Below are 27,686 nucleotides of genomic sequence, written 5' to 3' on the forward strand. Positions count from 1 at the left end.
CTTCATCATAAACAGTAAAAATTGCATTTTGTGTCAAAAAAATATCACTTTATCAAGTACGTTATTAATTTTTTTTCCCTGCCTGAAAACGGAGGCACCCCTGGCAGGAATGGGGTTTAATGCCTGTGCTGTACACATTTAATGAATGTGTACATATTTCAATTTACACTGGCGACACACTTTATTCGAGCTCGGCTAGTCCCACGAATACGGGTATACCCGGGTGTATTGAGGTTTGTGACTGTTTTCTGCCCGAGTGCATTGAGGTATTTTCCAGGCAGGGATTGAAGCATTTTATTCCCGCTGGCTGCAATACTGCACAGTATATATATATACACTGCATTACAATTCATGAATTTATGCCATCTGGTAGACACGCGAAGCATTGCAGCCTATTAAATCCTAATCATTATCATTTAACAGATCAGCCGCCCATCAGCCAGGCATGAACCCAGGCTGGGAAGGCAAACGCAACGGGGCTTGTCAGAGGTGAGGAGCGGCGCATTCCAGGTATCTGCCAGGTACATACCGGGTATTTGCTCGAATAAAGTGTGTCGGTGCAGTACAGCCAGCAGTAACAGGGGTCACATTGAAATGTCACCTCTTACTCACACACGGGGATGCCCTATGGCTGTGAATATGCATATGTAACCTTTGTTACATACAGAAAATCGCAATTGAAAAATGAGAGCCGTATGTATCAAATGGATAAAATAATAGGCATTTCTCCAACCCAGTTTTGAATTTGCATCACTGTGTGCCAATGTATCAATGCGCTTAGCTCCAGTTGCACAAGTGATTAATTAGGTAAGTGGTTATAGGCGGAGCTGAGGTAAATTAATCACAATTGGTGCTTCTAACTGATGCCATTTTTCTTTCTCTTGGTGTCAAATACTGCACCGACACACTTTATTCGAGCAAATACCCAGTATGTACCTGGCAGATACCTGGAATGCGCCGCTCCTCACCTCTGACAAGCCCCGTTGCGTTTGCCTTCCCAGCCTGGGTTCATGCCTGGCTGACGGGAGGCTGATCTGTTAAATGATAATGATTAGGATTTAATAGGCTGCAATGCTTCGCGTGTCTACCAGATGGCATAAATTCATGAATTGTAATGCAGTATATATATATATATATACTGTGCAGTATTGCAGCCAGCGGGAATAAAATGCTTCAATCCCTGCCTGGAAAATAACCCAATGCACTCGGGCTGAAAACAGTCACAAACCTCAATACACCCGGGTATACCCGAATTCGTGGGACTAGCCGAGCTCGAATAAAGTGTGTCGCCAGTGTACATCCACGAAATTTAGGTTGCGTTAACCTCTGCTCCAAAGAGATCTATGTCACATGTAAGAAGCAATATTAACAAGCTGATGCAAATTAAACTTTCTGCTCTGGATTTCAGAGCCCATTGCATCATCTTAATACATTTGCAATAAAAAAAAATGTAAAGTGAAATATCAGAATGGTACAACTCTTTGTCTGCTGATTGTGCTTTTCCCTCATTTACTCTCAAAATTGAACATTTCTTACATTTTCACAATTGAAACGGTATTTGAACTTACCTAAAACATGATCAGGATCTCCCCCTTTCACGGCTCCTTCTGAAAATGTGTACAAAATTAGTAGTTAATGGTGTTAGTAAATATTACTATATCATAATATGGTAATATATTAATATAATGTAGCTGTTAAACTTACAGCATTTTCCGAAACAAATTCTGTGTGGTACATGTATCAGTTATTGCAAACTGGAGCACTGATCCCAAAACAGGTAGAACTTGCAAGTCATTTTTGTGCAATAGTGGCGTAAAAATCTACACTGTGTGTATCAAAGAAAAAAATCCTATTGAAATCAACAAGATTACTTTTCTTTAATACATAAAGCGCAATCCCCCCCCCCAATTTGCACCCCTTTTACCTTGATACATATATCCCTTTTAAATGTGTTATTTTGCATCAATGTATAAAAGGAGACTATATATTGAGACCATATTGGAAATTTGTTTGGGCATCAAAATTTGAGTGCTAATAAGTAGTACAAACCTGCAGAAACTGTGCGCCGGATTTGGTGGCTTAATACGTATGACGCATAGTTTGTTGTTTGAAATTAATTTTGATGCATTGCATGATTTTGATTGATACATTCTAAATGAGAACAGATTGATGTGTATTTTGGATTTATTTATAACTAGTGTTAGTAAATATAGATCAGTAGTGTAATATCATTTCTACTAGACATACTGCAAAAATAATAAATTTTCTTCATCGATAATCAGAGGTGCGCAAACTTTTCAGTCTACGCCCCCTGCCTGCTCTCCCCCCCTGCTCGCGCCCCCCTCCTTACCTAGTCTCCGACGTCAATTGACGCCGTGGGGTCACGTGACGTCATTTGACGCTGCGTTTCCAGGGTGAAGCGTCGCTGGAGACAAGGTCAGGGACGTACAGAGGCCTCGTGGGATCCCCCGACATTTAATTTAAATGCCTTGGGGAAGAACGTGGGACCTCTGTAAGCACCGCGCCCCCTAGTTAGCGCACTCCTGATCTATATCATAAAACACCCGTGCAGCGTCAAACTGGTAAATCTTGCCTTACCTGAACCAGGGTCCCATGACGTCCGGGGACCTCCCTGGCTCCTTAGACATTTGTATTTTATTGTGCCGGTTTTGACAACAACAAAAAACTACAAACATGGCTTCAGGGGCCCCCAGTAGAAAGCCGCAATGCCATGCACTTTTCTATTGGCTGTTGGGCTGAGCCCTGACTCCACAGACTTCGGTTCAGGTAAGATCAAAAAATAAAAAAACAAGTGCAGAATGCTGTTTTAAAGAAGAAAAACATTCAATATCCTACATGTGTGTTTTAAATAGAAATAAATCAGTTCTGTCGTATTAGATAATACTTACTGCATTTTTTTAAAATTCAACTCTTAATGCCATTTTTAATGCGTTTTAATATACTCAGCATCCTGTGATTTCTATACCAGGATTTAGCCCACCCCTCCAGCAGTGCAACATCTTTGTAACACTTTCCTGTTTGTATGTAAACTGTAACAATAGATAATGTCACCTTGGTATTGTAAGAATAAATTGTTGCTTCTGAGTTACACTGGCTGAAGGATTGATTGAAACTGAAAGGCGGCCATTTAGTGAACCCTGGGAAGCAGGATCTTTGCTGATGGATCACGAGAGAACGCATGAATTAGCAGCTTAGGTAATTAGTTTTCATTAAAGGTAATCAAAGATGGTATATATTAAAACAAATATATATATATATATATTTGTTTTCTAAGTGCTGCTTGGATTGCCAGTTTAAACCATCTTTGCCCCAATTTTGCATCCGAGAGACTTTGATACATCAGCCCCCTAGGAGTTGGGAGAAGAGATATTAATACTATGATGTCAAGTAATAAAATACATGTATGTGCCTATGCAGTTTGAGTTGACATTAACTTCTGGTCTTAAGAGATCGGCAACAAATGTTTGAAATAATAATAACATGCCTCATACATGTGCTGTTGGCGCACATGGTGCAGACTAGTGTCTCAGGATTACACCACTTTACCTTTATACATATACCGTAACGCAGGGGTGCACAAACTTTCCCCCCTGCATGCTGTCCCCGCTGCTCGCGCCCACTCCCCCCCCCTTACCTTAGCTCCGGCGTCATGTGATGTCACATTGCAATGGTAACGTAACATCACTTGACCCTGCGGCGTCATTTGACGCTGCGTTGCCATGACGATGTGTCACTGGCAGCCAAGGTAAAGCAAGTTACAGAGGCCTCGCGCGGTCCCCCAGCATTTCACTTAAATGCATTGGAGAAGCGCTGGGCCTCTGTAACCGCTGCGCCCCCCTGGAATATTTCACGCCCCCAGCCCCCCCTGTACGCGCACCCCTGCCCTAAAGGTTCTGTGAAATACTAACTTGTATTCATACATTTTGCCTTCTACACCTGCTAATGGTCGCCATGTATTGATCACTAAATGTAACCAGTTAATCTACCCACTAATACCGATGAGGATTTTCCTAATTGAAAAGCAACCTAATTAGTTTTCATAAGAATTTTAAATGTATGAAATCATTGGAAACCCACATAATTTCATACAAATTGCACATTTTTAACTGAGTGCAAGCACCTGCACACAGATCATTCTCAATCCCCACGCAAACCATGCGCCAGCAGCATTCAGCCTTCCACTTTCCATAGTGTTGCATCCCATATCATATCGCCAGCAAGTACATAAGGTGTTGCACAAATAAAAGTATTTCGTCAGCCACAGAACGGTATTGTCTATTCGTTTTTTATTTTAGAGATGTAATATATTTAAATATAAAATTGCATGTATAATGTGTATATCTATTTTTGTGTGTATTTAATTGTATATATGAGTATACGGGAAAAAATGTAAATATACATTTTAAACAACTTTTAAACAAATGTAGACCAATTTTATATGACCAAAAAAGATTTAACCAATAAAGGTTCAAATTAACCTGATACTGTAGTAGGGTGGAGAGTATATCAATATAAATGTTTTTATTATTTATACAAACACCTATTTGGTACATTATAGCTTTTTCTTTGGTGTTAATGTCGAGATTTCTGTGTAGTAGCAGAACCCAGAAATATTATTCACTGCTATGGGTTACAGCCACAAAGCTCCGCTAGCGACTTAACGAGAGGTTAACTTCAGTTAGGTACTAACGGGGATCTTCAAAGATCGTTACATACTGTCTTAATGCTAAGACAGCCTGGAGTTAACCTCAACAGACGTTAGTGCTAATGTTTTGCAAAAGAGTGTGGACCACTTCAACGCATATATACAGCAGTTAAATGGCATGTTATTTTAGGTTATGGTTATACTGTACCTGGCATTAAGAAAAATGTAAATTAATCTATTAATTGCAGTTTAATTTTGCTACTAATAAGTACAATTTGATGTTACTACTTTATACAACGTCCAAGATGTTTCAAAGCCTTCAGATGCCAGTGCGTCCGTAAATGGATATTTGCACTTTATCCACTTTATTTTTTGTCTATAATTGTCTTTCATAGATTTATCCTTTGGGTAGCACCACCTCTCCATGCGATATTTGGTTAGTAACATCAAAAACTAAAATTGGAATAGCTAGGAACTTTGAGCAATTACTTTCTGTAGTATAACAGTTCAGTATATATGAGTGTGGCATTAAAGTGCTCCTAAGCACACATTTTGTATGGGTGTGATGGTACCATCTACTGTATCTATCCATCGTCGGTATTCATGCTCAAACTGGGCGGAGATTTCCTGGATTGGGGCATGGCATTTACAGCGGACCCGCTCTCTTCTCCAAAGCATTTAAATGAAATGCTGGGGGGGGGGGGGGGGGGTGCGGGCGCGAGGTCTCTATAAGTCTCTCTTACGTGGTCTCAGCCACCTCTTTGGTGACACGTCGCCATGACAACGCAGCATTAGATGGCAACACGACATCACATGATATTGTGATGTCGCCATGCGACAGAGCTGGTAAGAAGGGGGGAGGGGGGGAGAGCAGACAGGGGGGGAGAGCAGACAGGGGGACACAAGCAGAAAAGTTTGCGACCCCTGCTCTATGGGACATTTCACAAGAGAGGACATTTTGAGAAAGAACCCATTAGGGACTAAATTGTAACACTCAATTCTCCCCTTTTATGTGTTATTTATATTATTTGTTATTTATATGATTGTCAGATATATTACTCCGGTGAAGCGCTATGTACATTAATGGCGCTATATAAATAAAGACATACATACATACATTCCACAGCACTAAATGTACAGATTATACTCTCGGTCCTTCAATATTAATTTATTAAGAATAAATTACCCATACATCACGCTGTAGGACTGTTTTTGAGTGTTTTATGTCTATGAAGACTATGAGCCCAATTTGGCTTTTAATTGAAATTATAGAAATAGCGGTTGTGTTAAAATAGGTATGCTTTATTTTTTTTACAAGAAACAAAGAAGTGAACAGCACACTTAAAATACAGACTTACGGTCTTGACATCAGGTAAATAATTGCTTGAGACATGCTTGTGGTAAACATTCAGTTGCCTTTTATTTCAAAGGAGCAGGCAAACATCCAGAATAACGATGTTTCAGGCCATCAGGTGTTCCTACCTCTGAAAAGGCAATGTTGGCATGAAACGTAATTTTTCTGGATGTTTGCTGGCTCTTTTGAAATAAAAGGCAACTGATTGTTCACCACAACATGCTTCACGTGATTATTCACCTGATGTCAAAACCGTACGTCTGTATTTTTAGTGTGCTGTTCAATTCTTTGTCTTGTGTCTGTGCATGAAGTGCGGCTGCACTTTACAGGGATACATGCACTGCCTCTATTTTTTTTCTCCAAACGTTTTTATTAGGCAAAAATAGATATACAACCAGTCATGGTTTATACATAGCCTAATACACATGGTTTTTCAAACATAAAGGAAAGACAGGATAGAACATCGCCGTATACGGCGAGACCTCTTGGCCACACATTAGGCCTCGACTGATAAGAAAAATCGAAAGAGAGGCTGGAAAAATAGAAAAAAGAAGGGGGAATGGGGTGGGGGGGGGGGAGGGGGAAGGGGGTGGTGGGAGGGGAGGGGGAAGGGGGAGGCAGGGGGGGCTGCTACTCTCTCCGACCGCCAGGGGTTGAAACTAATATAACAGTGGTCAAGTCTACCGGATCCAGCCGGACACAACAGGAGGATAGTTTCCGGGTCGAGGACAATGGCACTGTCTCTATTTTTAATACTACTTGGTTGATGCTCCATGGTGATATCTGGGATTTATCCCTTCATTAACTTTGCTTTCCTTTTCCTAAAACTAATTACAGTACTAGGTTTACTTAATTAAGTGAGAAACTACAGCATAAGGGTCTTAAAGAAGTATGCAAAATAGCAGAAAAGTGACTCGAGACTAGCGCGTTATCTTTTCAGGGCCCTGTGAGCTGCATTAACATACTGTAAATACCAACAGGCAGCAGAATGAAGAAACATTCATAACATTATGCAAACCCATAAGCTGCTGCAAATTATTCTGGTTGTCTGAAGTCTTCTCAGTAATGTGATAGATCTGCAAACCGTAGCAACACTTCTTGCATTAGGTGCTCACTTACTGCAGCTCTTCGTACATTAGTGTAGTGTTATAGTAGGTTTGTTGGTATTGGAGAGTTGTACAATCTTTGAAAGTAATACCATTTATTAGACCAACATGAGAGGTTTAATTAATATGGTTGTATACATGCTTTTTAGTCCTAATGTAGCCAATAGTTAATCTGTCTCTAAATATAATGGTATCATATCCATTATAATCACAGATGTGCACCCTGTTTACTCTTGTACACAACCCAGTAATTGTTTAGTCTCTCCCTTTCCAACACTTCATGGTCACACTAAGAGTTTAAACACTCATATCATGATTATTGACTTGGGCCAGGGAACACAGTGGAGCTTACCTTCTCTTGCTTGAAGAAACTAGCAGAAATGAATTGCTAAACCAGTGAAGTTCTCTAATTTGCTTCAGTGCAAAAAGCTGAAGGGTATTTTCACTGGAGCACTTAATCCCTCAGCTCCTTCACAAAACTGTCAACGACAAGTACTCAGATCATGTTGATCCTTTGTGGCATTTCCCCAGCTCACTCAAAAAATGGTAACATTCATTTAAATAAAAATTCAAATCAAGCAATATCGTTATGTTAAAATGGCAGAATTGAATGCTTTCCAGGGATGTGCACAATGTATATGATCTGCATAATGACTGAACCCTATTTAATGAAAATGGATTCATTCATGCTTCTTTCATATACATTCTTGAATGGACGTGACTGCTTGATTCAATATGGAATCAAAGAGCCATGAAAACACTCTTTTTGTTTTTGTTTTTAAATATCTTTATTGGAAACTGTTTGTTCAGATGACTGTCATCTCAGGACATAATGATATCAAAATAAGTAAATTGAACTATGCCACACTGTTAATGAATTCAACTGCAAACCAATGTAATACAGTATTATGCATGACGTACTACAGGGCTCTTCAACCAATTCTCCAAAGGGACCAGATCAGAAAACATTTAGGAGTAAAAGGGCCACAAGCTTATTATAATGTAATTTTAGATACATTTGAAAACATAAAAATTATAATAATTTAACATTTTGCGAGCATGTACAACATCTGTACCATATTTATTTACATTATCTTAACTTACAAGTCAGTTTGAGTGTCATTTTTTTCACTCTTCTCATACAAGTTGCTTGAGCAGCTGAGAGTCCAAGATCCACATCAAGGTGCTTTGTGGGGCCGCTTTAGACCTGCGGTCTGCCAGTTGAGAAGCCTTATCATGATGTACTATTTAGTGTTTTGTCAGATTCATGTTTATGGTTATTACATTTTCAGTGCCATACTTAACAGGGACAGCTTTAAATAAACTTAGATATATCCGTTTATGCGGCAGTGTTTCGTTTTATAATATTTAGCCAAGCTTTATTTACATATATATTATTTTGGTAAGCATAACAGCATTTCATGCTGGTACCCTATACCTTGAGATAGAACAAACTGCAATCTAAAGCTAGATTGAATATGGCTTCCCAACTTCATCCAACTCTCAGCTTCCTAACTGGCTTTCCAGCATTGCCTCCTGTGTTAAGAATCAGAAAAGCCAGTGAGGAGTTTAGTGGGAGTTCAGGCAAAAGCATCTGATTTTCATGCTTGATCTGGAATATGGAGCTCAGTTTCAAGAACATTGGTACTGAAGAGACATCAAAGGGATAGAAGTGCAAAGAAGGGCGACCAGGTAACAAAAATGTTAGGTACACTGAGTACTTATAAGTGAGGAAACAGTATTTGGCTTTGAAGAGTCGTGGTGATCACAAACACACAAAATAATTATGACCAATACAAAGATCTTGCACAAGTGTTTTATAGCCTGAGAGCTGTACAATGTACATAGGACGTACTATTTACTAAAGTTGGGGAGAAATTTCATTGCAATTTACAGGAAGGAATGTCCTTTTTTTTTATTTACCTTACTCTGTCTAGATCAATACCAATATAAGTGTTAGTACCTCACTAAGTAAAGTGTTACATTGAAGGTTAAACTCAATGAACCTCAACAATCATGTTAAACATACTACACATTGGTGAACTTTGACAGTGAGCTATAAATGTTTTTTTTATCAATATATAAAATGTACTGTAGTAGGTAACTCCAGTACTAACCAAAATAGTAAAAGATGTAAAAAGTAAGCATTCCAGCCCAGAACTCATGCTTCTGAGATAATGGGTCTGAAAATTCACTGCCTGGTGCAATGTCAAGACATCCAGGACAATATTTATTAGGCAGTCTTCTGCCATAAAGTCCCTTCCGGTGCTGGAAGACACCTTACAGCTTATTGCCTGTAAGATGTCCTGTGGCAAAATACTGCTTAGTAAATAAGTGCCACACTCTCTCCTTTGCCTAAATACCAATAAAGCTTTCATGAAAATATCTCTTAGACATACATGAGTGGGGAAAAGATATTTTCAGCACATTGGTCTCCAAGTTTCAGTGTATTTACAGTACATACTTCAGTTATTCACTAAATACAGTTTTATATCACAATTGGACGGGTCAGTGGAGCTGGTGGTTCATTGTTTGGTTGCTTGTGTGCCAACTATTACATTACTAAAACACATTGTAAGCACATTTTTAATACTGAGTTTGAGTTCCGGGGTTAATAAACCTAATGTTTAAAAAGTGCGCCAGCCAAGAAAAAAGGGCATTTCCTGTAAATAATTATGTTCACATTTTAGATGGGATGTACAAAACAGCAACTTGAATGCTATGATGCTTAATATTTTAACTGTACAATGTTGCTGAAAAAGTATTTCATAGCTTCTGTAAATACCCACATATCCATATTATTTAATGTCCACACATACCTCTTTACATACATAATTACTTTGTACAACATATAACATATAACACAACAAGTACATTGCAATAAAGCTCTATCAGTTTGTCACATTGTGGGTCAATCATGATGTACATAGTGCAATTTTTGTAAGGTCATAACGATGCAGTGAATATTTATTTTTAATCAAATGGGGAAAGAGGCAAATAGTATTTGTGCAAATGCGATATTGTACAACCTTATTTTTTTAATGTTGCTTTCAAATTCAGTGTATGCCACAAAGAAGAAGCCCTTTGTGAAGTCATTTATAGGCGTACGGCCACATAGTCAGCCAGCTGAATTTCCTAGGGGCCTGTGAATGTTAAAGTGTTTGTCAATTGTGTTTTCTTTGTCTTTATTTCATCCTGTTCCTTCTCAGAGAGCCAGTAAAGTTAAGTAGAGGTTGGGACGGGGGACTCTGTCCATACAAGCCCTTGCTGAACACACAGTGACATGCATCACATAAAATAGATAAATCAAGAGATAAATCAACCCCCCCATGTCTAACCTCAAAACATAACTAAAAAATAAGTGTCAAAATTGGGTACAAATTTAGCAATTACCCAGGGGAGACCCCTTAAACATGTCACTTTAATTAGTGTACTTTGGTCCTAGGGGGGACTGTCCCATTAAAGGAGCAATCCAAGCAGGCTTTTTTTTAAACATAGGATTGAAGAAGGAGCTGAACCCCATTAAATTCAGCTGTGGGGTCCCCTTCCTTTCCGAGATATTTACCTACGTAGGGGGTGCCGGTATCTCAGAGGACTTTAACCCCCCCCCCCCCTCCCCGGTCACAAGGGACAACAGGAGGCTACACTGGATGACACCAATACTTCCTATTGTCCCACATGACGCGGGAGCTTAGACAAGTAGCCATTACATGAATAACATAGCCGAGCCGAGGCGGCTACCGGCACCCCCTATGTAGGTAAGTGACTCCTGAAGCAGGGGTCACCAGGAGCATAAATGAACGGGGCTTCACTTCAGGAGACCGCCTGCTTCAATCTTCTGTAAAAAAATAAAAAAGTTGAATAGTAAAGACACTCACAAACGTAGCAACATGTTTACTAGAGTTGACGTTTCAACCTCTTTTTTTGGTTGAATGCAGAAACATGGCTTACCAGATGTGGACAGACAGGAGAATTCCATCTAGGATTAGTAGAACTGAACAAACAGTAATTAAAGCAGATAGTTACAATACAAAAGGAGAAAGGAGAAGGCGGGTACCACAGTCGTGTAATATTGGATCTATTGTGATATTTAACGGTAGCTCAAATGTTGAAACTGTAACTTAATTGAGGATTCAGCAATGAATTATCAAGGATGAGCTAAGAAAAAAACATCATTTTAATTAGCCCATTGGATGCAGAACGGGAGTAGTTTTGGCACTGGATAAAAAAATACTAACTTCACTGCATGGATTGTGAATGTGTTTATAGCATACATGCATGGACTGTGAATGTGTTTATAGCATACATGCATGGACTGTGAATGTGTTTATAGCATACATGCATGGACTGTGAATGCAGACGGTTATTCTAACACAAACCAGTAGCAATCTCCAAAAAGACCCAGGTGCATGGTGGGTACATGCTGGGTTAGTTTAAGGCATTTCTGCATTGACTAATGGCCCATCAGATTAACAGCGGGGGTCCCTGGCAGTCCCATTCAAACTGAATGGGACTGCCAGGGACCCCTGCTGTGTTAATCCGATGGGTCATTAGTCAATGCAGAAATGACTTAAACTTGCCTTAAACTAGCCAGTGAAAAAAAAAATTGTGAACTAGCGCTAAAGTGTAAAACACAGTGTGAATAATTACAATAATAACTTCTAGTGAAGGTAGGCTGCCTAGTGATACTGCCAGTACTAGCAGAAAAACACAAAAACAAGAGAAAACCTGGTGCCAAATAGTCAGTGGAATGTCCTGTACTCCTCATGGGATCCGCACACTTGCTCGACAGACCATGTAGTGGAAAAAACACAAACAAACACAGATCATAGTGCAACACTGTAGGGTAAGCAGTAATAACACTAAATATCACACAAAACAATAAGAGTCCTAGCGACAATTAAAAACACTATTTAATAAAAGGAACTATGCCATGAATGGCATTGACAAATGCAAAGAACCGCAGGTCATCCGGGATGGAAAAATTGGAGCCCTACTTACAGACAGCAAGGCATATAACCGCGTTGTTAGGAACGAGTCCTTGGCACAGATGGTCTCCCTGCAGAGTGATGTCTCTGCTCCGCCACGACTTCAGCTCCAAGCCGCCCCTGTGATGTTGACCGGAACAGCGCCGGCTGTGGAGGCTGGTGTGCGGGGTCCACAGCTCTGCACCACATGTGGCCGCTCGCCTCACTTCCTCCTCTGGCACAAACAGGATGTCTCTGCGCGCCCGAGCGCGATAGTACCCGTGGCCTTAAAGGGACAGCTACTGCATGCTGAATGCCAAAGCTGCCAGTGACAAACAAAGCTCCAAATGCCAAATGTTCATAAACGTCCAATGCCAAACAAACAGTGACTATGTCACTTGCCCTACGCGTTTCGTAGATGTTACTCTACTTCCTCAGGGGCTGAAAACAATGATACTAAGTGACACGTTAATATACCTTAACCAATTAAGAATTAATTGATCATTTAGAACTATACAGCCTATATGTCAATAATACCAGATCGCTATATCACTCTTAAAAACATACAATACATAAAAATAACGGTACCAACACATGCCTATATGTTAATATGCATATCCTAACGTCATAAGACAAACCGAACAGTGGTCAAAAGATATTCAAACACTCTCCAAACCTTTAATTGGAGATTGCACAGATTCCCATTATCCACAATGGATTAAACCTGACAGGTGTTGCACTACTCTATTGCTACAATTGGCTTTAAATGCACATAACTAATTCTCTCACACCAGACATAACTAGACCACTTTACTTACTTAGAAAAGAACCCAGCTCAAAATCAATATTGAGCCCATTAGGGGACAGGGTCTTCAATTCGTATATCCAAAAGGCCTCACGTCTATTGATGTGTTGGATAGGGTCACCACCTCTCCAATTTGGTGTACACAACTCAATAGGTTGACAGACCAGGCCCTTTGGATTTCAAAGGCCTTTTGGTCTAGTTATGTCTGGTGTGAGAGAATTAGTTATGTGCATTTAAAGCCAATTGTAGCAATAGAGTAGTGCAACACCTGTCAGGTTTTATCCATTGTGGATAATGGGAATCTGTACAATCTCCAATTAAAGGTTTGGAGAGTGTTTGAATATCTTTTGACCACTGTTCGGTTTGTCTTATACATATATGACGTTAGGATATGCATATTAACATATAGGCATGTGTTGGTACCGTTATTTTTGTGTATTGTATGTTTTTAAGAGTGATATAGCGATCTGGTATTATTGACATATAGGCTGTATAGTTCTAAATGATCAATTAATTCTTAATTGGTTAGGGTATATTAACGTGTCACTTAGAATCATTGTTTTCAGCCCCTGAGGAAGTAGAGTAACATCTACGAAACGCGTAGGGCAAGTGACATAGTCACTGTTTGTTTGGCATTGGACGTTTATGAACATTTGGCATTTGGAGCCTTGTTTGTCACTGACAGCTTTGGCATTCAGCATGCAGTAGCTGTCCCTTTAAGGCCACGGGTACTATCGCGCGCGGGCGCGCAGAGACATCCTGTTTGTGCCAGAGGAGGAAGTGAGGCAAGCGGCCACATGTGGTGCAGAGCTGTGGACCCCGCACACCAGCCTCCACAGCCGGCGCTGTTCCGGTCAACATCACAGGGGCGGCTTGGAGCTGAAGTCGTGGCGGAGCAGAGACATCACCCGGCAGGGAGACCATCTGTGCCAAGGACTCGTTCCTACCAACGCGGTTTTATGCCTTGCTGTCTGTAAGTAGGGCTCCAATTTTTCCATCCCGGATGACCTGCGGTTCTTTGTATTTGTCAATGCCATTCATGGCATAGTTCCTTTTATTAAATAGTGTTTTTAATTGTCGCTAGGACTCTTATTGTTTTGTGTGATATTTAGTGTTATTACTGCTTACCCTACAGTGTTGCACTATGACCTGTGTTTGTTTGTGTTTTTTCCACTACATGGTCTGTCGAGCAAGTGTGCGGATCCCATGAGGAGTACAGGACATTCCACTGACTATTTGGCGCCAGGTTTTCTCTTGTTCTTAAACTAGCCAGGTTACACCCAGCATAAACACAGCATGTTACCGGGCTAGTTTAAGGCAAGCTTTAGAATACTCATTGCCTCGTCTGTACATGCATGGACTGTGAATGTGTTTATAGCATACATGCATGGACTGTGAGTGTGTTTATAGCATAAATGCATGAACTGTGAATGTGTTTATAGCATACATGCATGGACTGTGAATTTGTTTATAGCATACATGCATGGACTGTGAATGTGTTTATAGCATACATGCATGGACTGTTTGTGTTTAGAGCATACATGCATGGACTGTGAATGTGTTTATAGCATACATGCATGGACTGTGAATGTGTTTATAGCATACATGCATGGACTGTGAATGTGTTTATAGCATACATGCATGGACTGTGAATGTGTTTATAGCATACTGTACATGCTTTAGAAGTCATGATTAAGGATAAGAACAGATTGCATTCTATACTCTCCCCGTCTATGGGGAGAGGTGCCTCTTTTGTTCTGTCCATTGATTGACCCTAGTGCACCCTAACTACATAATACACCAGGTTGAGCAGGTGGTCTCTTTCGTACGTCATTGATAAGATCAGATTGGGCAAGTGTTAAGATGTGTTCTGAATCTACAAATCTAGCCCCAAAGCCTGAAACTTTCATATTTTTATAGGAGGCTTCAAGTGACCAAATAGAGCAACATACAATTCACAAATAGTATGCATCTTGTATTGGTCAATGAGTACTTTTCATTTTAGGCAACCACCAACATTCTGTTCATATGCAAATTAGGTGCATTTACCTGTGAGCAGGTGCATTGGTCCTCCCTAAAACGTATTGTGCTTGGGGGTTCATAGGAGAGGTGTGGGAACCCTTGACAACGGCTGTAAACATAAAGGGCCATACATACTAACCAGCCATCATTCATACTGTAAGATACTGTCTCCATCTCTGGAAGACACTTTTCGGCTCATTTACTTAAATGAGCTATAAGGTGTCTGAGCTATAAGGTGTCTTCCAACACTGCAAGGTGTCTCATGGCAAAAGGCTGCTTACCGATTATACCCCAAAATGTGTTTATACTACAGTATGACATATATACCTGTTGCGGGCACTCTATATAGATGAGTAACAACTAGAGATATACCCTCTCTAACACGCTTATGTCCTAGCTCCGTTTGTGAGTGTGCTACCTTTCAACTATTTATTTTTGCCATTAAATATTTTACTGTTTCACACTATGGGACACTCGCTTCTCTCTTTTTTAACAGATCTATGTGGATGCAGGTTATCCTATAATTTACAGCATCTGTAATATACCTGTAGACACTTCCACTATTTTTTACTGTCTCTATAGCTGTTGCGTTCTGTCTGTTTTCATCAATTGTCTAGTATATAGACCAGCAATGCGACTGTTGTGGCTGGCGGTTTTACTACCCACCACCAGTACACACTCAAGTGTACCGTTCCTGCTTATTTCCGATCGTTTCTATGCTATCAAAAACGGACAGGCATCCTAAGGACACCTATTGAAGGCCCCGGTTCCTGCACATGTGTGCTACACTCTGCACCACGCTACCACACGTGGAGGACAGGAGAGTGAACAGAGACAGCCCCAGCGCGCGGGTCTGATCTCTCAGAACTGAGATTACCCTTCATACTTCCTATGTGATGCCCTACTCCTGTGATAGACACCAGAATCGGGGATTATTAAAGAAATGTTATATGTAAGTTACTAATTTTATTATTTGTTGCTAATACAATATCTATCTCTCATCTTGGTGCGCTTTTGTGTTTTTTCTTGTTTTGGTAGTATATAGACCATACTTTTATCTGGTATTATTGGTCTATTTAGCGCTAATTATTGTTCTGATATATATATATATTTATATATATATACAGGGTAACCAGGGAAATCCATGTAACAAAGAGACAGCACACCGCAATATAATGAAGTAAATAAAGTGTGTTAACAACACAGGGCAGCCAACGTTTCGGTCCTCAGACTGGGACCTTCCTCAGGGCAGTGCGAAGGTCCCACTCTGAGGACCAAAACGTTGGCTGCCCTGTGTTGTTAATACACTTTATTTACTTCATTATATTGCGGTGTGCTGTCTCTTTGTTACCTGGATTTCCCTGGTTACCCTATACATGTTTCTATATAGGACGAGCATCTGCCTTCATTTGAGAAACCGTGAGTGCAAACTATTTTTTCATTGACTATATATATGTATATATATATATATACAGTAGAGGCAACGCTTATTCTAACATTTGCCGTAAACTAGCCGGGTTACATTCTAGGTATGTGCTGGGTATGTTCTGGGCTAGTTTGAGGCACGTTTAAGGCATTTCTGCATTGACTAACGACCCATAGGATTAACACAGCAGGGATTCCTGGCAGTCCAATTGAGTTTGAATGGGACTGCCAGGGACCCCCGCTGTTAATCTGATAGGCCATTAATCAATGCAAAAATGCTGGGGCTAGTTTAAGGAAATGTATTCAGAATGTACCTGGGTGTACCTGGGTCTTTTGGGGAATTGCCACTGGTTTTTGTTAGAATAATCGCTGCCTCTACTACAGTATATATATATATATATATATATATATATATTATCCACAGGTGTTGTTATCCACGTGTTGTTATCAATATTATTCACAGGTGTTTCTTTCCAACTATGAATTGCTGCATTACATTTGTAAATATTTTTTATGCTAAATATAATTTACCTCAATGTCTGTTTTTCTCATTTCTTTTTCACTGTTTTTCAGTTTTGAAACAATCTTGCCAAAATGAATCACATTTAAGTGGTCAGGCCCTGCATTGGTTAATGATATTTTCTCTTTTATTGGTTGTACAATATAAGAACAAACACAAAACATATTACCCAGACCCTTTCCATTTTGCTAGTAATGAATTTCAAAGTTTTTTTTACACACCTCAAATAATCTTGTAGCAGAGAAAACAAATACAGAAATTAAGCCTGTGTATTACCTTACTAATAAGCATTTGGCAATAACATGACAGTTTTTTCACACTGCGTTCTGATTTCATACAGTATCATTGGCATTACCACAGTGCTCATTACATGCATTATGCATATTTTCAGAAGTGTCATTTTTCTTAATTCAATTGCTTACAGAATATTTTCAATGTTTTAACAAACCTTCCTTTAAGCCATCCAAGCAGGTCTCTTGGTTATCATCCACGTTCTCAGATGAAACTACATTTAAGTCTTCTCCAAGACATGTTCTGCTTTCAAAAATGTTGTTGTTATTGTTAACTTGACTTCCATTTTGCTTCAGAAGCCTAAATACTTCGGCTTCAAGGTCCCTAATCTAGAAAGAATGAATACACAGTGATAAATACATTACTGCCCCCTGCGTTCCAAGCCTATGCCCCAGTGGAGTCGTTGTACAGTACATTGTACATAGTACAGTATTTGGCATTACTCACGCGAGACTGCAGACTCTGGACTTCAGCAAGATGAATTTTCTCTAGGTCTTCAATTTTTTTCCTTTCTGCTTCTTGACGTTTTGTGAAGTCAAGCTCCCTATAAAGAAGAAATGAAAAAGATGTCAAGTTCAGATGAACACACCAAAATATGAAATTCATTTCTAAACACACTGTTAAAGTGCATAGAAATATCCGACCAAGGCTCAGATCCACAAAGCTCTGTTAAGTCAGGCTATCAAAATCAGTAACAGACGTTATGTTGCAAAAACGAAAAAAAGGGTCCCTGCTCAGCTCAATATGATTAATGTGCTGGCGTTGTGCTATCAGGGAAATATGCATTAATCGGAACACAAGAAGAAAAAAAGAATCCCTCAACCTGCACTAGTAGTATACATACAAATAAATGTTATTATACTGTAGTAATCAAATGTAGGTCCACAAAACCTAAATAGCGCTGGTGTGCGTCAGTAAACCCTATAAAGGTAAGGGGGAAACAGCGTATATTGCTACAATATCCGCATCCGTCATACTGTAGTTTGTCCACTGTGTATAGGTACACGACTTGATAAAGCTAGTAAAGAGTAGGTGTTTTAAGAATTTCCCCTCACAAATGAGACAGCTCAAAGCACTTGATAAATGATAGACAGCTAGACAGCTAGGGTGTTACTCTAGACCAGGGGTACGCAAACTTTCCCCGCTGCGCCCCCTGCCTTCCTCCCTACAGTCTACTGTAATCCAGATAGGATACAGGTAGAAGCAGATTGATAAAGGAGTACAAGTTAATACATACAGTACTGTATGGAATGAATATATCCTGGATTTCTCTCCGAGCCAAGTGCTGTTTAAATCAACCACCCCCCCCCCATCCCATATAGATAGCAAATTCCATCATTGTTGTCCTAAATCCAAGACTCAGAAGTGTAATATGATAAACACCACTGTCACAGTGAAGGAGCCTACAATACAAAATGGGTGAATGAATAAATATGACCCTGATCTAATCATCTAATGATAAGGTAAGGGGAAGTAGAGGTCCCTATTAAAGGAGCAATTCATGTATTTTTTTTAATTATAATGTTTTAACATAGGATTGAAGCAGGGGGTCCCCGTAGCTTAACCCCATGCATTTTAGCTCCGGGAACCCCCTACTCGCCGAGATACAGACTTCAGAAGGGGTTGCCGGTATCTCTGCAAAGTTTAACGCTCACGCGTCATGCGGGCCAATAGGAAGCTGAACCTCATGACGTCCCAGCTTCCTATTGGCCCGCACGGCATGGGAGCTATGAAAAGCAGCCATTACACAGTGCATGCTAGCCGAGTGGAGTGACTACCGTCACCCCAACAGAGGCATGCATCTCGGAAGGTCTTCTCCGAAGCTGAAATTAATGGGGTTCAGCTCCAAAAGACCTCCTCTTCAATCCTATGTTTAAAAAAAATAACAAAAGAAATTGCTTGCTTGGATTGCCTCTTTAAGAACTTCAATTCTGCTGCCTGATTGTAAATAAATACCAAAGCCACAGATCGGTATAATAACTAAAGTAGATAAAAAGCAATTGTCTATATTATGAGAGTTGCTCAGTTGGCCGCAGTAACACCCTGAAACGCCCTTCATTGCCTTCTTTAGCAGAATTATCCTCTTTGTTTGTTACTAGGTGAAATGTATCTACTCACAATGCCAATAGAAGGCGTGTTTACTACCTTTCCATTAGTTATTAATGTTACCACGAAGACTATGTTTACTCGCAATAGAGTAGGTTTAGAAATAAAATGGTGGAATACAGCTGTATAAAATGTGATGGTAAAAATGACCAGAAGCAAGCAGCAGGATTCTGCTTCTGTTCTGCACCTACATTTCTCTAAGTTATGCAACAGAAAAGCTACAAAGTGAAGCGAAGTGGAAAAAAATTAATGTCAAACATTCTTCAAGGCACATTACTGTAACACACTACTGTACCTCATACAAAAACGTTTGCTCGCCAAAGAAAAATAAATACCACAGAGGACAAATGTTAAAAGTTGGAACAAAAACACAGCTATGGGATATATCCTCAGAAGTCCGTTAAATCTGGGCTGCTAACGTGCCACCTATATATGTAACGTCTGTTAGTTTCCCTGAGTTTAACTCATAGCTAAATCCATGCAAAAACAATGGTCGTTAGTTATCTCATTAGCATACGCTTAACGCCATGTGAAGTTAGCACTGCCTTGCATTAGCTGCAAATAACATGATGCTAAGACAGTCTGTGACGTAGGGGGTAACCAGGCTATATAATAAAGGTTAAGCCCATCTGGTTACCCCTTAAACGTGGGGACCTTGGCAGCTACGTAGCACCATAAGCCAGGGGCCATGTATTATCGCATGTAAAAGTTAAAGTGTCCCCTGCTTTTCCACTTTTCATGTTCTTTTGCCCCAGACTCATGACACTTTCTGTGTGTAAGTTTTAGGTGGGATATTTGGGTCGAAATGCAGTCGTTTTGTTTACAGGAGTTCGGGGGCCAAAGTTACTGTAATCCTCCAATTCTCTCCAGTGTACAGGCATGATTTGCCGGTACGCGGGTGGAATTACACCTGGGCTGCCCAGTGTCCCCCAAACTCCTGGTTTTCGACCCAGATATGCCAGTCCTATGTCCCGCATAGATATGGGTCTCCCCAAGTTATAAAATGTATTAAAACATGTTTTATAATGTTTGGTGCATTTACTATAAATGACTATTCAGTCAGTCCATCCATATAGGTGCTGGGAAGTCTGGATAGATATCGTAGTTCAAAGAGGAGACGGGATGTTGAGAGGTGGCCGGGGCAGGGCAGAGTACTGGGTCCAGAGAACAAAGACCCCCTGCGGGGAGGACCCTCTGGTTTGCCAGACTTAGTGGAGCCTGCCCAGTAGGTGGCAATGGGTTGACTGGGGAAGCGGCAGAATGTCGGCACGCTTCCCATTGGTCAATTCATATGTCCAGCCCACGGGGCACCCGAGAAGGTTTGGCACGCCCCCTCCTCTGACGTAAGCCAAAGGACGAGCCTCTATTCCTATTGGCTGATGGGGAGGAATTCTCACGCTCTGATTGGTCACTCCTCCTACTTCCATGCTGAACATAGAACAGCGGAAGGTATGTAAGAAGCCCCAGTCAGAGATCCAGACCATCCTGCGACTTGGGCCGGTGATGCAAAGACAGGCTTTTCAAAGTTGCTCTGGTACGAATAGCAGAGCAACTGGCTTCATTTTTGGAGCTAAGAAAGCCTACCTAGCTGAAGCTAAGTAAGACGTGTGGTCCAAGTTTTGGTTTTAGAACGTTGCGGTCGCAGCTAGAGCTTCTAGCCGAAAAGAGGACCATGAAGTCTGGCTGGATATCCCGGTCAGGGTAAGCCTTCCGATGTAGGCACCCTGCACCTATTTTAGCCTAGTTTTCACCCCCAGAGCCCCAGTAAGTGTGTTTTTGTCAGTATTTTGTGTATTCATTGTGTGGACGCGGGTTTACCCGAATAAACTACATTTTATTACACTACTGTGTTTTGCCTAGTGAATGATCCCGGCATAAAAGTGTTAAAAATCCTGGTCTCCCATGAAACTGTCTAACCCCAAAATTGTGTTACTTCCATGCAGGTGTTTAATTAGTGTGTAATTAAAGTAAAAAAAGAGAAGACAGGAAAGGAAATGAATCCAGTAAATAACAATATGATAGTTAAATCCAACCTAACTGTGGGCTTACACTTATCCAAGACCTATTTTCGAGTCTGGTTAGGAGTAATGCCACAAAGAGCTAGGAGACCCGCTCAACCTATATACAGTAGGTACACTGTAAAGTTGAGGGTCGGTGCACTAGGGGAAAGGCAACGGATAAATGTGAAGAAAGAACCCTGTTGCACAGTATCTCCTATGTATGGAGAAGACAGGAAAAGCCCCAATGACGTGTACTCATACTCCTCAGTATGTTACTGAAGGACTGAGTTGAGGTAGAACCTAAGAGAGATTTCCCTGGTAAAGGGGACGGATAAAACAATGCCGCTATACGGTAGAGACTAAACAAATATGTCCCCCAAGTTATTCATTGTAGAGATTGGTTAATTTAAAATTCAATTTTATTGATACTAAATTAAAAACCTCTACCTCAACTCAGTCTTTCAGTAACATACTGAGGAGTATACCCAGGAGATACTGTCCCACAGGGTTCTTTCTTCACATGTATCCACATTTAGCTATGACCTAGCTAACGTAGTGTTAAATCCCTGCATTAAATATAATGGAGCTCGGGGGATATGCGTTGTTAGAGGGAAGGCCTCTGTTGTACAGTATATACTTAGCACTAATGTCCATTATAGTAACACAATGGCTGGTTACGGCTGAAAGCAGCATTTAACACAGCGTTACTAAATTTCCAAGATCCCGATAGCATTTAAAGATAAATTAATTGAAGTTAAAGTATCGTTATGTATTATATATTATATATTACGGGTTTCTGAGGATCTAAAATTATGTTTTTTTTGGGGCGAGAGACTGGAAATGTAACACTGTTTGTGTCACTGTCAAGTGTTACTTTGAATATACGATTTGGTTTGGCATTACTAACCGTATAAACTTGTTCTCTTAGAAAACAGATTCTAGCTGAGCTTCGGGTCTTCTGCAATTGAATGGCGTTTAAAACCAGCTAAACTAAAAAGATTGTTCAAATAATATGCATTGCAGTTCTTTACTGCTATCCACATATAGGGGCAAATGTATAAGGCAAAAGTGGAAATAACTGCACTGTATGTAACAAACCAAAAAGTCTCATTTAAGTCAATTGAATTTTTTTTGTTTGATACTGTACATTTAGCCAGTTTCTGCCCCAGAATTGCTCCACTTTGCCTTGATACATAGACCACATATAATGCTTTTAATGCAGATTAAAAAAGTTGTTTCTTTGAATACTTAGGCCATTATTCTTAAATATATTTCCCATAGACATTCAACATTAAAATTCTTCACAAAGGAGCACTGCTGTTCAATGATAAAGCGTGAAGAATAGCTCTTACTTTTGTTGGAAATCCTTGATTAACTTCTTTGCCTTGTTATATTTTTTCTCCAGGGCCTGGTACTGACTTTGTGTCTCCTTCAGGTGCTCGTTCACAGTATGACACAAGGTTTGAGCTTCAATCCAATAGCTCTCCAGCTTCATCATCCTTTCTTTGTTCTCTTCAATGTTTTGTTGAAGTTGTGTCTTTTCAAGATCCCACCTTCCTTTCTCATTCTCAGCACCTTGCAGCTGATTTGAGGGAATAAAACAGTCACGGGTACCATTAGTATTTGGTGGTGCGGGCATCCTTTCTAAGTCCTGCTTATAGATGTGGCTGTATTGTACTCGACACGTGCCGGTAACACAGCAATGTTTTCACGTATTCACAAAAGAGCACCTAGAAATACACCTTTCCTATACAATACAGAGGCCAGGATTCATAAAGCCGCGATGCGGGGTATTGAACCTCGGTCCGGCGGTAACTGCTATTGACGTACATTTTATTTACCGCTAGATCGGGATGAGATACCCCACATCGCGGGTTGATGAATCACAGCCAAAGTCTCAATGGACAAAATGTCAAAAGCAGGACAGCTACAGTATATAGACAATCATACAGAAAAGGTGTATGGCATAAGACTTTATAGTCCAGTTTATTTCTAATACATAATGTCTGAGAGCAGTTCATCCTTTTTAGGTGTTAACATACTGTACTGGCCAACTCTCCCCATTAATTGAGGTAATTTTAATGTAATTTCCTTACTTGTACTCTGATAATTTCTTACTTTTATACCACCTGTGCATTACAGGATAAGATTTCCTTCATTTCCTTACCATATGTCCCCCATGTCATGAATTGGTTCTCAGAATGTAATATTGTGTGAGAATTAGGTTGCCAATTTCAGCTATTCCTGTAAAGCATGGGAGCAAATCTTGACACACTTTGGGGAGAACAATGCTAGACGGGAGCAAGTGACAAACCACCTCTCAGATGTTACATACGTTGCAAATTAGGTACAGTAATTTATTTTAAAGTCTGAAGCTATTTCGCATCAAATGTAATGGTTGGTAAATGAAGGTCAGCAGGATGCTCAGTTTGATATTTCATGATAATGAGCTCATAATACTGTACCAAACCAGAAGTGGTAGTAAACTTATCCCAGCAAACCTAAGGCATTATTTATTCTCATATATAGCGCTGACAGTGTACGCAGTACTGTAAACCGATTATTGCAGACACCGTGAGACCGGCCCCATAACGTTTCCAATCTAATTTGAGACACAGGGAGTAAAAGTGACCTGCCCAAAGTAACAAGAATACTTTGAAAAGGAATAGAAAAGTTTGTGTGATAATTGGCAGACCAAACAAGCACACCCATCAATTCTCCTAAGCCTTTATATGTCATGCATGCCCCTCACTCAGGCCCCAATCCACATAGGTCCGTTACTGACTTAAAGAGGCGCTACCTTAAGATAATGCCTCATTAGGTATAAACGTGTATTTTCAAAGCTCACTAACTGTTATGTTTTCGTCCGGACAGGACATTGAGTAAATTATAGCGGATGTTATTGCTACAGAGGCGTTCCCCCTAACGAGTGGCGGATTTAAACATCTGCCGCCCATAGGCTCTTACTTTGGGGGTTGCCCCCTACTTCGTGGCGCCCTCCTTCAGTGTCGCAGCATCAAATGAAACCGCGACGTTACGTGACGCCTTGTCTCCATTAGAAAATGACGCCACGTTACATGCAATGCGTGGTCATGTGACGTTGCACTGTAACGCTGTGCAGCTTAATTTGATGCAGTGATGCTGAAGGAGGGCAGCACAAAGAAGGTGAGAACCTTACAGAGGACCCACTCTCTCCCTCGGCAATCAGTGGGGAAGAGAGTGGGGCCTCTGTATACAGTCTAGGATGTTTGGCTGCGACCAAAATGCAGCGGGACAATTCACTGCGCTGTCCGCCGAGCATGCTCCTGCACCTGACCGCCGAGCATGCTCCTGCACCCGACCGCCGAGCATGCTCCTGCACCCGACCGCCGAGCATGCTCCTGCACCCGACCGCCGAGCATGCTCCTGCACCCGACCGCCGAGCATGCTCCTGCACCCGACCGCCGAGCATGCTCCTGCACCCGACCGCCGAGCATGCACCTGCACCCGACCGCCGACCATACTCCTGCACCCGACCGCCGAGCATGCTCCTGCACCCGACCGCCGACCATGCTCCTGCTCCTGACCGCCGAGCACGCACCTGCACCCGACCGCCGACCATGCTCCTGCTCCTGACCGCCGAGCACGCACCTGCACCCGACCGCCGAGCATGCACCTGCACCCGACCGCCGAGCATGCACCTGCACCCGACCGCCGAGCATGCACCTGCACCCGACCGCCGAGCATGCTCCTGCACCCGACCGCCGAGCATGCTCCTGCACCCGACCGCCGAGCATGCACCTGCACCCGACCGCCGACCATGCTCCTGCTCCTGACCGCCGAGCACGCACCTGCACCCGACCGCCGACCATGCTCCTGCTCCTGACCGCCGAGCACGCACCTGCACCCGACCGCCGAGCATGCACCTGCACCCGACCGCCGAGCATGCACCTGCACCCGACCGCCGAGCATGCACCTGCACCCGACCGCCGAGCATGCTCCTGCTCCTGACCGCCGAGCATGCTCCTGCACCCGACCGCCGAGCATGCTCCTGCACCCGAGTGCCGAGCATGCTCCGGCACCCGACCGCCGAGCATGCACATGCACCCGACCGCCGAGCATGCACCTGCACCCGACCGCCGAGCATGCACCTGCACCCGACCGCCGAGCATGCTCCTGCTCCTGACCGCCGAGCATGCACCTGCACCCGACCGCCGACCATGCTCCTGCTCCTGACCGCCGAGCATGCACCTGCACCCGACCGCCGACCATGCTCCTGCTCCTGACCGCCGAGCACGCACCTGCACCCGACCGCCGAGCATGCACCTGCACCCGACCGCCGAGCATGCACCTGCACCCAACCGCCGAGCATGCACCTGCACCCGACCGCCGACCATGCTCCTGCTCCTGACCACCGAGCATGCTCCTGCACCCGACCGCCGAGCATGCTCCTGCACCCGAGTGCCGAGCATGCTCCGGCACCCGACTGCCGAGCATGCACATGCACCCGACCGCCGAGCATGCACCTGCACCCGACCGCCGAGCATGCTCCTGCTCCTGACCGCCGAGCATGCACCTGCACCCGACCGCCGAGCATGCTCCTGCTCCTGACCGCCGAGCATGCTCCTGCACCCGACCGCCGAGCATGCTCCTGCACCCGACCGCCGATCATGCTCCTGCACCCGACCGCCGACCATGCTCCTCCACCCGACCGCCGAGCATGCTCCTGCACCGGACCGCCCGCTTTGACAAGCCAAGCCGGAAAAGGGCAGGTTTAAATGTCCCCTTCGGGACCGCTACACTGCCTAGACATGCCGATTCGATGCGCCATCTTTAAATGTTCCATGTGGTATATTTATCAGACCTGGCTTATAGGAGTGGTCAGGTGCAGTAGACCTGGCTTGTCCAGCAGCGAGGGGGGTGGGGAGAATAAAAGGAAGGAGAGAAAGGGTTGGTGGTGGTAGCGATAGAGAGGGGTGGAGTGGGGGGGGGGAGGTTAGAGAGATGGGATGGAAGGGGGAGAGGGGGCGAGGGGGAGCAGGGGAGAGGGGGAGAGGGAGAGAGGGAGAGACAGAGAGAGATGGGAAAGGAGAGAGAGACAGAGAGAGAGAGTGATGGGAAGGGGGAGAGAGATGGGAAGGAAAATAGAGAGATGGGAAGGGAGAGAGAGAGAAGGGAGAGAGAGTGGTATGGGAGAGGAGAGAGGGAGATGGGAAGGAAAAGAGAGAGAGAGAGATGGGAAGGGGAAGAGAGGGAGATGGGAAGGGAAAGAGAGAGTAAGATGGGAAGGGAAAGAGAGAGTGAGATGGGAAGGGAAAGAGAGAGAGATGGGAAGGGAAAGAGAGAGAAATGTGAAGGGAGAGAGATATGGGAAGGGAATGAGGGGGGAGAAAGAGGGAAGAGGAGGAGGAGGAGAAGAGACACTAATTATTCTGCATTTATTTGTTCCCTACAAAAAAAGGCATGTAGAGCAAAGAGGGTTATGTTATTTAGCCCGTTTTCTCACCGATGGGCCAGCAACATTTTGCACTGCGCTACATCGCAGAGGTTAGGGTGCACACGTTTTTATTCAATTATATATTGTATAATTTTTTCCTCATTTTACTCATGTATATTTATTAGGAATTCATAAAATACATTTCTCAAAACAAAAAATTAATGCTAAGTGAAATAAGTGAAATAGCCACGGTAACTACTTGTGCTGTATCTACTAACTGTGTTAACTTCGGGTATCACATTTAAAGAAAAAAAAAAAAAACATTTTGGATGGGCATGTCCTACTGCTACAGTTGATGCTGTTGCATGCCAAACCCCAGAATCCAATTTTCTGCCATTTTATCTTTGCTTGATGTTGGAGAAACTTGGGCAGGCTTGATGGGCCTCTGTTACCTGCTGTGACTGCACACTATCTCGAATGAAAACTTGCAACAGCACCATCTTGTGTCCCATTTAGGTAGCTGCTTTGTGCAACCACATCACACTGGTTGCTATGGAGATCTACATAATCCTGCGAGTACCTCTGGTTTCCAGTTGTATTGTTTAAAGCAGCGGTCCCCAACCTTTTCGGCACCAGGAACTGGTTTCGTGTAAGACAATTTTTTCCACGGACCGGGGGTTATGGTTTCGGGATGATGTCACAGTGTGTGTGTGTGTGTGTGTGTGTCACAGTGTGTGTGTGTGTCAGTGTGTGTGTGTGTCTGTGTGTCTGTCACATTGTTTGTCACAGTGTGTCTGTCTGTGTGTCAGTCCCTGTGTGTGTCTGTGTGTCAGTCACTGTGTGTGTCTGTGTGTCAGTCACTGTGTGTGTCATTGTGTGTGTGTGTGTGTCTGTGTGTCTGTCACATTGTTTGTCACAGTGTGTCTGTCTGTATGTCAGTCCCTGTGTGTGTCTGTGTGTCAGTCACTGTGTGTGTCTGTGTGTCAGTCACTGTGTGTGTCATTGTGT

The 27,686-nt window shown here is 42.4% G+C and overlaps 1 protein-coding gene across 7 annotated transcripts in view; it reads right to left on the minus strand.

Annotated features, from left to right (window-relative positions):
* PPP1R9A (protein phosphatase 1 regulatory subunit 9A) overlaps positions 1 to 27,686 on the minus strand; it is a 255,370-nt gene that overhangs the window by 35,855 nt on the left and 191,829 nt on the right. For all 7 annotated transcript variants that reach the window (XM_075587306.1, XM_075587305.1, XM_075587302.1 and 4 more), the window contains exons 9-12: positions 22,615 to 22,844; positions 17,604 to 17,700; positions 17,314 to 17,485; positions 1,569 to 1,607 (exon numbers count right to left, since the gene is read on the minus strand). In XM_075587306.1, the coding sequence (XP_075443421.1) occupies positions 1,569 to 1,607; positions 17,314 to 17,485; positions 17,604 to 17,700; positions 22,615 to 22,844 (538 nt within the window). The remainder of the gene's footprint in view (positions 1 to 1,568; positions 1,608 to 17,313; positions 17,486 to 17,603; positions 17,701 to 22,614; positions 22,845 to 27,686) is intronic.

Source organism: Ascaphus truei, chromosome 2 (genome assembly GCF_040206685.1).
Source record: "Ascaphus truei isolate aAscTru1 chromosome 2, aAscTru1.hap1, whole genome shotgun sequence".
NCBI classification, from domain to species: Eukaryota; Metazoa; Chordata; class Amphibia; order Anura; family Ascaphidae; genus Ascaphus; species Ascaphus truei.